The 14,462-nt window shown below is 36.1% G+C and overlaps 1 protein-coding gene across 1 annotated transcript; it reads left to right on the top strand.

Moving 5' to 3' along the window:
- The first annotated feature begins 772 nt into the window (after nt 1–772).
- hoxb13a (homeobox B13a) lies at nt 773–2,233 on the top strand. Its single transcript, XM_077213818.1, has 2 exons — nt 773–1,486; nt 1,853–2,233. Exons 1-2 carry the CDS (start codon nt 823–825, stop codon nt 2,098–2,100), a joined length of 912 nt encoding a protein of 303 aa, XP_077069933.1. The 5' UTR covers nt 773–822; the 3' UTR covers nt 2,101–2,233.
- The last annotated feature ends 12,229 nt before the right edge of the window (nt 2,234–14,462 follow it).

The raw sequence follows: 14,462 nt of genomic DNA, 5'->3' as shown, positions 1-14,462 counted from the left end.
TTCAATCTTATGTATGAGACAAGTTATGATTTTTCATTTTTTTATAGTACTGATAAATAATTTATACATCTGGCACTGCTGATTATGGGCCTTTAAAATGTCTGTAATGATTTAAAGGCATTTCAACGTGTGCTTGGCCAATGTGTAATTAAATCCTAAATAAAAAGTATGACCCATTTAAACATTTCTATTGCTTTTTGCAGTGGAGATGTTGAGATAAATCGTTATAGTATTTGATGATCAGCAAGGGAGCTTCCATGAATATTTCTATATAAATTATATTATTTCATGTAGCAAGTATAGCGCGTGCATATTCAGTGCGTAATAATATGACATGAACATGTAAGAGATGAAAAAGAAAATCCCTTTATCATAGCCTATATTGTGACCATATTCTTATACAACATAATTAAAATCAAAATGTATATTCTTTCAATGACTCAAAATTTAAAATAACAAGTAGCAGCAGACGTAACATAAGTTTTTTTTCCCCAAAAGGCCAAAGATGCGATGTATTACTCAGTGAGTTAAAGAACAAAATGTGGATTAGAGTGGATTAATGCATAAAGGCAATGCAAGGCAACATTTGAAGATAACTTTTACACATTTAACTCGGTCTTGACAAAAAAAAAAAAAAAAACTTTAACATTCTTCAGTCAAGGTTTATTTTATGCGGCACGTGGTGCAGGTCTTATCCAATGAAGGCACTGCAATGCAGACTGTAGTCCATTGCGTCAATGCAGCTGTACCAATGTAACTGAGTGTCCTGCTTCGGACTTTAGTCTTTGCAACATAATTTTCCGTCCGAATGGTGAGCGTGCTATGACCACCTCCCTGGTCCTGAATCCTCGCTGGGCGGACACGGTTATGTTTGTGTATGAAAACAACTTGGATGAGCTGAAGAACATGGAGGGTCTGGTTGGAAGTGGCAATTTTGCAGCCAACCAGTGCAGGAATCTGATGGCCCACTCGGCTTTGAGTGGCCACCCGTCTAGCCTCGTCCACGGCTCCAGCTATTCCACTGTGGACGTACCGACTTCAAGTTCAGCAGAGCCGGGCAAGCAGTGCACACCCTGCCCAGCGGTTCCACAGGCCTCGTCCACCGGTCCCATCCCGTACGGCTACTTTGGCAACAGCTATTATCCTTGCAGAATGGGGCGGGGTTCCCTCAAGTCCTGCACGCAGCCGAGTGCACTCAGCTACTCTGCAGAAAAATACATGGATACCCCGGTCACATCTGAAGAATATCCTAGCAGGGCTAAAGAGTTCGCCTTTTACCACAGCTACCCCAGTCCCTACCAGTCCATGGCCAGTTATTTGGACGTGTCAGTGGTACAGACGCTTGGAACGGGAGAGCCGCGACACGACAGTCTCCTGCCCATGGACACCTATCAACCTTGGGCTCTGGCTAACGGATGGGGTAGTCAGATGTATTGCTCCAAGGACCAGAGCCAGGCTGGCCATCTCTGGAAGTCTGCTTTAGCGGGTACGTTTTAAACTATATTTCGTCTGAAATGAGAGTGCTCAAAATATTTTTTAAACGTTAAGGTATAGCCAAAGCTCTCACAAATATCCAAGATATTACTTTTCTGGTCAGACAGAAGACATGTTTTATTTTAGATATATATTTTAAATTTCAGAAACAAGAGCACCAATGTGACTTTATTTTCTAAAGCACACAAATACAACACGCTTACATAAAGAAAGATATAATTTACTAATCAAATAAAGTCTGCATATGTCTACATTGTTAAATTGATTAACTCTACAAATGCTAAATTTTTTGGAACGTAGTTTAGGTAGATAATGAATGAGCCCATTATTTAATAAACCTTTTTGTTATTCGTTCCAGATGTTGTGGCCCACCAACATGACGGGGGCTCATTCCGTCGAGGTAGAAAGAAGCGGATACCGTACACAAAAGTACAACTCAAGGAACTGGAGAAAGAGTATGCAGCCAACAAATTCATCACAAAGGACAAGAGGAGAAAGATTTCAGCGGCAACCAACTTATCCGAGCGTCAAATCACGATTTGGTTTCAAAACAGGAGGGTTAAGGAAAAGAAATTCATTGCCAAAGTTAAGAACAGTGCGCCATAAAGCAAAGCTGCATTTTTGTTTTTCTCGGTGACTTCAAATTAAGAAAAGCAAGTCGTTGCGAGGACGTTTTTTTGGACTGGGGGCTGAATGTTATCCCAGCGCATTTACACCAAAAAAAGAAGAAAAAAAAGAATGGGACTCAAAAATTATTAATCTTAATCAATGGAAAACATGAAAGGACAATATAGCTTGTATATAACGCACGTGCCTGCCTATATGTAACTGTGTTCGTTTGAAGTAGGCCTAGTCTTCTTTATAGCTTGCATTTAAATGTTACGTAGGCGATGTCAATTGTTGTCGTTGTTGTTGTAGTCCAATAGGCTACCTTATTACTCAATACCTGTCAATACCTATTTACTATGTTTATATCGCTTGTAAAACAGTAACATATATATCACAAACCTTAATAAATATGTTAATTCCATACAGTGTTTTCATAACAAAGTAGTGTATTTATGTATTATTCTCATTGAGCGTCGCCCAATGACTCTTTTCAGTCCTCTGTTGTCAAATTACTGATGTCATTGCTGACATTGTGAATGAAACTGACAAACCGTTTCTGCCATTTTTCTGAAATTGGTTCAAGACAATTTGCAGCACTTTACAGCATTTTGTTAGCGATTTCTTGGCAGATGTATGTAGACAATTTTTGTTTTATTTCAATTTTGAATGTGTATTAATCTCTTGACATTATACATCAAATGTGTTCGTATGATTCAGCTGAAATATGGCTTGTTATTGGAGCCTTTGGGAATTGAAGACCTTTTTTGTTTTACAATGTGAATGCAAACACGTAGGCTAACTCGCGCCTTAAAATTTTCTTTTAGATAAAAAAGTAAAGTTTATAACAATTTGGAGCACAAATGTATCCTAACAATTTCATATACATTCATGAACACTGATTTCAAAACTTATATGGTAATCTATGGGATTTCCTCCTCACGGTTAGAGCTAGGGCGGCAGTGTTTTGATGTTGGCAGAGAAGGAGGGGGCGCTCGACTACAGAAGATGTAGGCTAGGTACTAAATCAGCTCTTAACCTTGACCTTGAAAGTCACATGCTTAAAGATAAGAAACAGCTTTTGTCTTTCCTGAAACTATTAATATTCAAGAATACCATTCAAACTGCAACATATTCATATCACAGTTCAGTTTGCCTGGGGGCTCTTCACGTTTAAACGCAACTGTCTGTCAATTCCCTCAAGCCAAATTAAACGCTAGTGATTTTATTCTGGTGCTGCATGCAGTAATGAACACATCATACTTAAGGTGCCCTCTTATAGCCTAATTCTTTATATTAAGTAGTAGGCTACATTAACTCATGCGCTCAGAAATGTAAAGTTGCCGCTGTCCTCACCATTCGCAGATTTATACACGATAATCTAGTTTATAGTCTCCATCAGGCCTAATTTACGTTTCTGCTCAAATCCGAACAGTTTAATTGTCAGACAGTGAACAGATCCGCAGCCTATTGCCTTTGCAACCTGCACTTAATGTCGGTCTAGATTAGTAAGGGTGTAAAAGGTCTGTCGTTACTCAGCGGCTTCACATTGTCACCTTCGGCAAGCTAGTCCACTTTCAAGTTGTGCTTTTCCTTCTTTATTTGCTCAGTGTACATCGGCTGCCGTTAAAGCTCGCCATATAAAGATCTTATATAATACGTGCGTCAGTTTAAGCAAAAAACAACTGATGCTGACACTGGTTTAATTTTAATTCTGGAATGAATGTATGGCAAAGTTCTGCGGTGGTTACATGCAAGGCGCAAAATGTAAATTTACAATTTGTAACTTTCGTATCTCATCCAAGCATTAACTGCATAGGTGTCTGCATTTATAAAAATAAATAAGTTTTGAGTATTAATAGGCCTATTTAACATTAACTTTCTGGTGACATGTTATTTGTTATAAATCTAAATCTAAGCTTCTGGTAAACTAATAGACTATTATGCATAGGGGTCACGTGCAAAGGCCGTAGCTCATGGTGTTATTTTGTGTCAATTTCATTCAATTTTTCTTTTCTGAGCATAATATATAATCACACGAAAGTCTAACAATTGTAGGATTTCTAAATGAAAAAAAAAAACAGTCACTTCTGTTGGACGCAGCCTATTAGTCTAAGCTTACATTTATTTCGTGATCGTTTATAAATATATAGATATAGGCTATACTTTTTTCCAAAGAAAGTAAAACGTTGTTATTCTATTATTTTTCACACAACTTGATAAATGTAACTTGTTCCTTGCTCAGACAGGGGGGCCATAAAAAATCTAAGTCCTTCCTTCTACCACTTCTAGTTAACATTGAACTTGACAAAAGCATTCAAACAAACGGTGCGTCTGCTTTTGAGTTTACATTGTGATTTAATGGCGGCTCTTTTTTCGCTTTTGAAAACGCACAAAGCGCAGACCGCGCCCAATTTCAACACAAACAATAAAACTTCAACTTTTGTTGAGAACTAAAATTCTTTGTTTATTGTCGACCTAAATAAGATAGGATTTATTTTATGTGAGGTCGACGTGGATCGAGAATCCAAACACATGAGGACACGAGTTTTCTAAATGCTGCCTATACGTTGGAAAATATGAATAACTGAAAAGTAATAAAACATACTGTAGGCTATAATCATACTGCAACAAAACTTTTGTCCAAAATGCAGGTGAACATAAAATCAAAATGAATGTTTGAAGATTGATTTTTTGTTTCGTTTTTTAAGGTGCTATGCGTTATTATATTATAACACGTGTGATAGGCTATGCATAGGCTATAGTCATATGCAGCCTATATGTGTGTGTGTGTGTAAAATATTATTATCATTTTTCAAATATTTTTCAAACAAAAAATGTGACAAGACAGCGACGAGATTTTGCAGTTGCTGCCAGGCGACCTATTTGTGTGAGAAATGTCCGACTCATCTCCCCCAAGTTCACGTCCAGCTCCCCTCCTCCACGTTATCTGTCGCCTCTCTAGCCCTAAAACAACTCTTCCCCCACGTCTACATTTCGGACAGACTTTTGTTAAGCGGTGGACTTCACAGTTGAACTTGAGACATCTTGTAAATAATAAGTAGTCTGGACCTTGTCTGGCCAGAGGTTGTCAATAGACATGTAGAGTAACGCGAGGCCTCCGGAAAAAGGGGAGAGGAAACAACTTCACACGAAAGGCCCCCAAAGATGGAGAAATGTTCACGGTCAAAGTTGATTGATATATTGACAGTGTTGTCATGATATATTGAGTCAGCGCTTAGCCAAACGCTGGTAAGCATCTTTGCATTAGCGGTCAAGTTCAATGGCTCTCTCAATTACTCAATTACTTTCAATTATTTTTTAACTTGCCAGGTTTTCCTGACAAACTGTTTTTCCGAGTAGTCGTAAACCCTGTAAGGAAACGTCTCTCTGTTCTCTTCTCTAGTCTTCTCTTATGTCCTACTAAGTTTTTATGAAATTGATATTTTCAGGATGACTGAGTATAACACATTTAAATATTGTTTCAATACTTTGATTGTAGAAATATAGCAACCCAATCTGTATGGATGGTATGATGATATCTTTATAGTTTCATTTCAGAATAGAGGCTCTCTTTTAACCTGTAGGCCTGTATTTAATTATATGCAAACACAGGCAAAAAACATAAACACATCTACATTCGTGTTAATCAATGCGAAACTACAGGGTCTATAAAGGGTTTACCTTTTTCATGTCTGGGAGAGTAAAAAATAGACGGGAAATTGTGAAAATAAGATAGTGGGCATTTAATATCAAGCGAAGGGTATTTTTCGGATGAATATTTGAACTGAAATAAGAATAAAGCTATAGATAGCAATTCACTGAAAGGCACATTCGTATTCACTCTGAGCAAATCACTCTCTCTCTAACCTATTGACAGAAAATATTGCACTGAGGTTATTGAGCAGCCTATTTCAAGTTAAGTGCATGCTTGTCGTACAAAATCTAAAATTCGTCTTGTTGTTTATTTTTTACCTCGTATTCTTATTTAATTTTTGAGTGCTACCTTATTGGCGTAGGTGCTTTTCCAACACGATCTCACGGGAAAACATAGGCTATTTTACGAAGTGGCGATTTCGTGTGAATTCGTACGATTTGATTCTTGCAAAAACGTACGATTTTAAATTTTGCTTGTATTTCATTTATTTTTTAATCCCGAAAACATTATTAAATGATAAGCTACTTTTATCTAATATTTTAGAGTCACTTTTTATTTTATTTGTAATTCAGTAGAATCCGGTCATTATTTGCCCGGGTTATTTTGATGATTCTGACACGAAAAGTGAGGGGTAGATTTTCAAATTACAGGGTTACGTTGACGAAATCAGTTTAACAGACGTATACTTGGTTGTATCTACTGCCTGAGCCATTTCAAATGCTGAACCATTTGCAAACTATTTGATTTTTTTTTCCATGTTTCATCATGCCTGGGAAAGCAGTTAAAATTGCAAATCAAAGTCGCAGTGATTTTCTTTCAATTTAATAAATTGATCCATCTGGCAAAACTAAAAGAAATCTGTTGCATTTGTATAGTCGATATATATTGAGCACTCTTTAGTGTTGCCAACATTTCCATTTAATATAGCCTAAGTGACTTAATTTCCTCTGTCTTGAAGTCAACAGAACCATTTACGAGCCTCCTTTTCCATTCATCCAGGGATATGACTTAGACAAATTAAGGTTAAAGCATTACATTTCCGAGAAATGCTATCACGCCTAAATAAAAAACCCAAACCCCTCATATATTAAATTCAATTTACAAACAAAAATAAATCAATTTACATTTTAGCTTTTGGTTATCTTAGAGAGTTCTGTGAACGGGTTTTTAGTGAGAAAGGACGGACATCAGGTTTAGGCTATGTATTTGATCAAGAATAGGATGTTTGCGTGAAAAGGTGGGTCCTGGCAATGCCCTTATTATGCACATATGACTAATTTTATTTATTCATCTCCAAATCAAACTATTTAATAATCAATCACACCTTCTTTACTTTTTTTCTTTTCTTTTCTTCGTTCATTAGTGTCTTTAGTGAATAAAATGACTGCATAAACAGTTGTTTAGGAGTCCATTCTTCATTTTAAGGCCAGGAAAAAGTGATTAGATTAGTGATGATAATCTTACTGAACATATGATGCTTGGTCATAGCCCTTTCCTTGGTGGAGAGAAAAACCAACACGTCTAAACAGGCTTTAACATTTAACTGAATGACAGTAAAATAACCAAATGCTTGGCATGCAACATGCAACTCATGTGTGAAATTTTACAGGCCACTACAATTATGCTGACCTTATAAATAGGAGTTTTGGAAGAAACAGAGTTCTCTGATACTGTGAACTCTAATTTAATCCATTATTTTCTGTGTCACTGAAATCATTATGGCGAGCAAAATTGGTTTAGGGGCATTGCTACACTCGAAATTTCTAGTCTTAGACGCGTTGGTTGATTTGTGTGGTTTAAAACACTCCCTCCGTTGTTGTTGTATTATAACCGTATGAATTTGTGTAGTAGGCCCAATTTTATTTCTGCTATGATTTTGCGAGGCTTGCTGACCTGAGGTCCAATAAATTCATCACTCTAATTCTACACACATATCCATATATTTTTATAAACTGCTCCCGGCTCGAAGTTCAGACTTTAGAACACCCGGATGGTTTGTGCAGGGATCTGTAATGGGCAGCTGCATAAGCCCGTTGGCATTCCAAGGATGCGATCCAGATGTGACCATCGGCGCTCTTATATGTGATTGTACCATCTGTAGTTGGTGTCGAGATAAAAAGCCATGGCTAATTGACCTAGTCCTAGATCGAATTTTTTATCACGTATTTCAGATTTTTTCAGTAGGCCTAGGCTACAATTTTTCAAAAAGTATCATCAGGAAGGACCACCCCTAATCCCGCCCCCAAACCTACCCATAGGGTCTAGAGTAGACAAATCGTACGAATACATATGAATTTGTAGATTAGCCACCTCGTAAAATACAAACTGCTGTGAGATTGCGTTGGATTTACACATGCATCTTGGGCTGCTTTGATTAGTTTTAATGAAATTAACAGCAATATTTATGAAGGGTAGGCTACGATCAGTGTTATCCACCCATTTCCCTCTGATTTTAGGGATACGCTGTAGGTTTGGTTTAGGGGTAGGGATTAAATTCAGATGAGATGTATTTACAGGGTCAACAAAATATGTTGATCCAGGAACATGCCTTGGCAAAATCACGGTGACCTTCAGGGTTCTCCCGGTGTGAATCACATCATAAGCACTCATTATATAGGACTAAGAATTTTCTTCATTTTTGTGTTCAGCAGAAGACACACAATACATAGCCATACCTACAAGTTTGGAATTAAATTATGTTGAGTAAATGACGAACGAATTTCAATTTCAAGTTCTACTTTGTAACACGTGATACGTGTTCGGGGGAAAGTCGTATGTAAACGTAAGATGACATTAAACTGTATACTCTTTAATTTAGGAGTAAAGTTGAGGAATGTGCAATGTTTTTGAATTTGCGTGAACATTGCTGACATCTGCTGGTTATAGATTGTTACTGCTGAGGTTGTCTCGTTCCGATTTAATGAACACTCGGCTTTGCATTGTGTTGTGGAATGCAATGTCAGTTCATTTTAATTTTGAAAAGTAGCATATAACGTTTGTCTAACACTATATATAGCCTAAGATTCCTCTTTCGGAGAACGCAGAGAGAGAGACAGGAAGGGAGAAATGTAGCTTCTAGGCTACTAAAGTAGTCAAGAGATGAATTCTTGGAGGTTTGCCCTTGACAGTCCAGCAAGGTCACACCAGATTTCATTGTGGAGCCTCTGATTTGAACACGACTAGGAATTTTACGATTCTGAAAGAGGCGCTCAGTCTCTCGGTGACGACACCCACTGCGGGGTTTACGGGAAGTCTCTTTATGGAATTGTTCTCGCTCTGATAGTCATCCAGGACATTGGGCGTGTGTTCTTTGACTTAATTGTCTATTGGCGGCTGTAAAGCGTCACTGAAATACACAATAATAAAATCTTCACCCATGTCCATTGATAGAGATTGTCAGTTCGCATATAAATGAAATATTAAATTCAAAGCTTTATTAGAAATGCATTTTTTAAAACTCAGTTTACAATTATTAATTTAGACAATGATCAGATCAGGTGAAGAGCTCGTTTTTCACAACCCCGCTTTTTAAGACTTTAAAAAAAATATTTTATTTTTCCATCACTGACACCTCTGTAAATTCGGTAATTATTTAAAAACACAAAAATTTGATTCAGACCATTCATAACATCGACTTCTAGCTGTTAAATTAGTTAACTTGTCAGCACAAGTTGGGTTCACTCCAACCCCTGGTTCCGCGTGTATGAAGTCAACTGATGACGTTATACAGTTTGAGAAACATGCTGACAGGAAATGTTCAATTTCTCCCTTTGTCTCCATCTTTGTCATCGTGCTTGCGTAAAGTAAAGAGAACTTTTAACTGAAATTATAGTGTAATAGCTCCATCTTGTGGTCAGTATATGAAATGTCACTGCTATTTGGACTTGGTCATACAATACGACATTTTCGGAATGCTGAGTTGCTTATAAGCTTTTTGGACGTGTCCACTCCAATAGCTGTTGGATGTGCAACAGCTACTTATTCTCATTCCATTTTAGCCGGAAGAAAAAAATTAAATAAAAATTAGAAGCACTGCAGATAGCCTATCATACCAGTAGCAATACGGTAATAATAATTATTCGAATTATTGCAAACACATTTGCATAGACTAAAAAGCTTAACATCCGCTTTGCATGCATTTTAGCACATTTAGCCACTATGACAGCGTGCAGTAGTGTCTGATGTATAGTTTATGGAATATAATCTATGTTTGGCCATCTAGAACCAGTCCCTCATATTAAAAATCTTGGTGCAGCATGGCTTCTTTTTAAGCACTGGTTTCTTATAAATCTTTGACAAGGATACAAAAAACGTACAGACATAATAGGCCGACTAAGTCAAATTCAACTGGATCGTATAGCACAACAAGACAGAAAAGATCTGTGATACCTTTTAAAGAATTAAAATCAAATTTAAATAATTTAAAAAGGCCAGTTATCTGGTTTAGAGCTTGACACATGAGTGATGAGGTTAGGGAATGTCTGCATTGGTCACAGGTGGTGGTAATATAGAGCAGTGTTTAGTTTCTCTTTGGCATATGGATATGGTCTGCAGCATCCTAAATCATAAATGTTCACATCCAGCATGAGGGAGGCACCCAGTGCATTTTTTCCCAGTTGTGTCAAGTGGTCTAATGGTCGTTTCCAACAACTATTTGAGCACCATTTAGTAGCTTGGCAGCAACTCAGAGTGGCATGAATATGTTATTGTTTAAAAATTCTATGCAACAGTGCACTTAGAGAAAGAAACAGAATAGGGTTTGATTACTATCTTCAGACATTCAGATTAACTGTTTACTGGAAGATTCCAGTCGTTTTAGATCAACATTATCTTCACGTACCTGGTTTTAATTTGACTTTGTTTCACATTGCTTGGAAAGCATAATGCACCACGCAACATAAGCACCATCTTGACGTTTCTTTGTGATTACGCTGCCTCCTACTGGCGAGAGAAAGCCAAAACCCAACACGTAGCCTACGCTTTGGAGGTGTAGGCTATACAATCGTAAGAAGAGAAAATGATACATATGATTTCATAAACCAATAGTGTAAGGTAACCATTTTCCTGATTCCAAAGGTCAAAAAGATAGTTAAAATGGAATGATTTATGAGAAGCACATTTAGATAACAACATTCTGCAGTGCGAGAATTAAACATTTGATTTTCACTAATATTGCTTGAGTAACATTACAATTGTATTACACCATTCACTATTTTATTGTATTAGCCTACATTATTTGTTTAATAGTAGGCCTAGGCTAAGACATTATGGGGAAACCTCGTAATATGTCCTATGCAGTTGTTTAATTACTTTATTCTTTTAAAGAAACGGTTGTTATTATGTTATTAGTAAAAATAACATAAAAATAACAGCAACATATAGCCTATACGTTCCATTTTTTTGCAATAATTGCTATAATATTCAATACAGCGTTTTTGAATTTTCTTGATTTTTCGACCTCATGATTTAGTTGAACTTCTCTGCGCTAATTCCAAAGCGTTCAAAGCGTTTAAAAACGTATATAGCCTATATATGAAGAGTTCAGATGCAAAAGCCTCTAAGTGCCATCTGAAATTTTCTTCTAGAATGATCATTTTTATCAAGCTCGTATATTTAAGTTCAGTAATTTCACTTAAATGACTACTAATAGGTAATTTTCATTGCCATTTAAGTGAAACTACTGAACTTAAATATACAAGCTTGATAAAAATGATCATTCTAGAAGAAAATTTCAGATGGCACTTAGAGGCTTTTGCATCTGAACTCTTCATATATATATATATATATATATATATATATATATATATATATATATATATATATATATATATATATATATATATATATATATATATATATACATACATACACACAATTGACCCAATATTACAAGCAAACCTCGCATGAAGCTTAAACAAAGCTCTTTTTTTTCTCAGATTTTTCAAAAATACGTTTTATAGCCTACTTCGCCGAAGACAACAGGGAGTAGCCTACATCTGACATTCATAGATGAAAACATGCTGCTCTGATCAGATATGTAGCTTAATGCATTTGAACTTGTAATTGTTTGCAGAACTGGCATAGATACTCGCACAGTTGTAGGTTTGTCTCACCGCCAAGATATTCGCTACGCATCTTTTGAGGTATACTTGCAAAGCATTAATGGTCAGCGTTTTGTCTCCAGCCTCTGCACAGATGTTTGGGAAATTATCTATTTTCTGATTCACATTAACAAATCCTTCCTCGCAGCCAATTACTCTGTGGCGCAGTTTTTAAGGCTTGAGAGGAAACAGTTTTAGCAATGTGTGTGTGTGTGTGCGTGCGCGTGTGCGTCTTGAATTAAGGTGCAGGTTATTTATAAAATTACACTATAATGCCACGAAAACATGATGCGTGCATTCGAAGTCTACAAGTCACAAGTCTACAGTCAGCGCACAGCATGTGTGCATTTATTAAAAAATATTTTGTATAGTCCAGTCGATATTTGCCATTCTTACAATTAAACAATATCTGCTGATCCAAACAAAGAAACTGTTAATTATTCAACCACAATCTTGAACTTTAAGAGGAAAAACAGAATTAGATCACTCCCCTCTCCCCCACACACCAGACACATGCTATTTAGAGACGGCTTGGCAGTAAAACTTTACAGCAAATGGAGTGGCTTGGTTGTCATGGCTACAGTTATACGAGTTTGACCGAAGATCCTCTCACCATTTGGAAGGGGCCAGCGATTCTGGTTGTGATTATAAAGCTGGAATGTGTTGAATATAGGAAAATTCGACAAGGTTACCTTTTTTCTTTCTTTCTATTTGTTAGTGAAAACGAGTCGATGAGGAAAGGCACACGGTCTCTGGGATGTTCTTAAAAAGCGTAAGGCATGGCAGTCAGAAAATGTTGAATAGTTTTAGTGAAGCAAGCCAGACAAAAAGTAAACAATTGCTCGAGACAGGTGATGTCAACGTCAAACCTGCAAGCAATCATAAGAGGGACATGGAAAGCCAAAGGCCTTCTCGCGCGGAAGAAGCGATTTGGATTTATGCAAACCTATTCAATTTTTCCATTATTTTTGTCCAGTTGTGAAAGAAGGTCAAACAATGTAAGTGTAGGCTACATTTTTACATGCACTGTTTTGTAAATTGTTTATTTTATATTTTTACAATTGTAGCCATGTACATATTATGAATGTGGGCCTGCTCTTAAATGACACATCCAGCTATTTACCTTTTTAACATGCATTTAGCTAAGAAAGATTATGAGGAGAGGTCGGTGTTAAAGATTTGAGATAAATGTTTTTGTGTGTGTGTGTGTGTGTGTGGGTGGGTGGGTGTGTGTATCATGCGTCGTCAATTTTTTTATAAAATTATTTCTTGAATTATCTTTTTGCACAGAAATAATTACACAATACAGAATTGCTTTAGACATATTAGGCAAAACCGACTGCTGGATATTTGGCATGTAGGCTAAAAAGACCTAAACGACACCCAGTAGGTTTGCTTCAGATAGTATGAAGTCAATTATTTGTATTTTATTTTTAAACAAATGGACGCGCGATAACAGTTATCCACAAACGGGTTTCATTCAACCAGAAACTATAATGCAATGTTTATTTTGTCATCTAAAATCTAGTGGTTTGTCTATAAGCAAATAACTCATTTGGTCACAAAATCCAATCCTGAGGTTGAGGAACCACATGCTTTGGCCTTTCAGTGCGCAAGGAGAGTCCAGTCCATGCCGGAATATTATTCGTATAATAATAATATCTAGTAATACATTTATTCGTAATATTGTAGGCTACAATTTTAGATGTAGCCTAGTTTTTTTTAACCAATTGTAACATTTATGGATTTGTGGCTTGATGTTTTTCACGACGCATTTGAATATTTTTTTGTTGTCTATCAACATTCTTTTTTACCTTGTGAAGGTAGTTAATCGACTTCACATCTCGTTATATCTAGATGAAAAAAATAATATTGTTTATCAGAATCTAGATATTAGATTGTTAGGACAAACTCGTCCTTAATATTTTAAAGCTCTAACTTTACAGAGCGTTTGCTATAATATTTTGGCAACCTAGTATCTTGTTTTTCTGAAACAAAACTTAGATTCAATTAAACCATTTTACTGAAAAACGTTTGACCAAAAATAAACGCTACCAACAAAGGTTGTTATTTTACTTGTAGAAACCGTTTTGTTCGTCTTATAGAAAATATGAATTAATTTTTAAAAGAAATATAAAAACATGAATGGAATAAGCATAAAGCTGCAGTTATGTAAGGAACCAAATTAATTAATTATTGACAGCATTTATTTATTTTTTATTATTATAGTCACAGACATTTATTATTATTATCATCATCATCATCATTGTTATTATGATATTACTATATTATTAAATATCGCCAGCTAATAATGTTTGTATAACTGTGAATAATAAAAACAACATTGTGTCTACTTTTGTTGCTCATTTTAGACAGTTTATAGATCGTCTAAAACATATAGGCTTGGCAGGGCCAATAATTTGATGTCAGCAAATTAAATGAATAAATTTGGCTAAATATTTATTAACAATATCAAATACCTCACGCAAACCACAGTGCTCAACCAAGTATTTGTTTAAAAACACACTATTTATCTTCAATACGATTGTCTTCACGGTCCCTTTTGCCAAAATTTCTTCATGGTGTAGTATTGGTTTAAAAAA

This window comes from Siphateles boraxobius, unplaced genomic scaffold (genome assembly GCF_051911475.1).
Source record: "Siphateles boraxobius isolate OS27281-9 unplaced genomic scaffold, OSU_SipBor_1 66, whole genome shotgun sequence".
Classification (NCBI taxonomy): Eukaryota; Metazoa; Chordata; class Actinopteri; order Cypriniformes; family Leuciscidae; genus Siphateles; species Siphateles boraxobius.
The sequence above is the reverse complement of the archived record's forward strand: the minus strand, read 5'-3'. Positions and strand labels throughout refer to the sequence as shown.

What these genes read in the sequence shown, in the direction of transcription:
- hoxb13a (XM_077213818.1), top strand. Translation starts at nt 823, where the DNA reads ATGACCACCTCCCTGGTCCTGAATCCTCGCTGGGCGGACACGGTTATG. An exon ending in CTGGAAGTCTGCTTTAGCGG is followed by an intron (nt 1,487 to 1,852) that starts GTACGTTTTAAA and finishes TATTCGTTCCAG; the next exon opens with ATGTTGTGGCCCACCAACAT.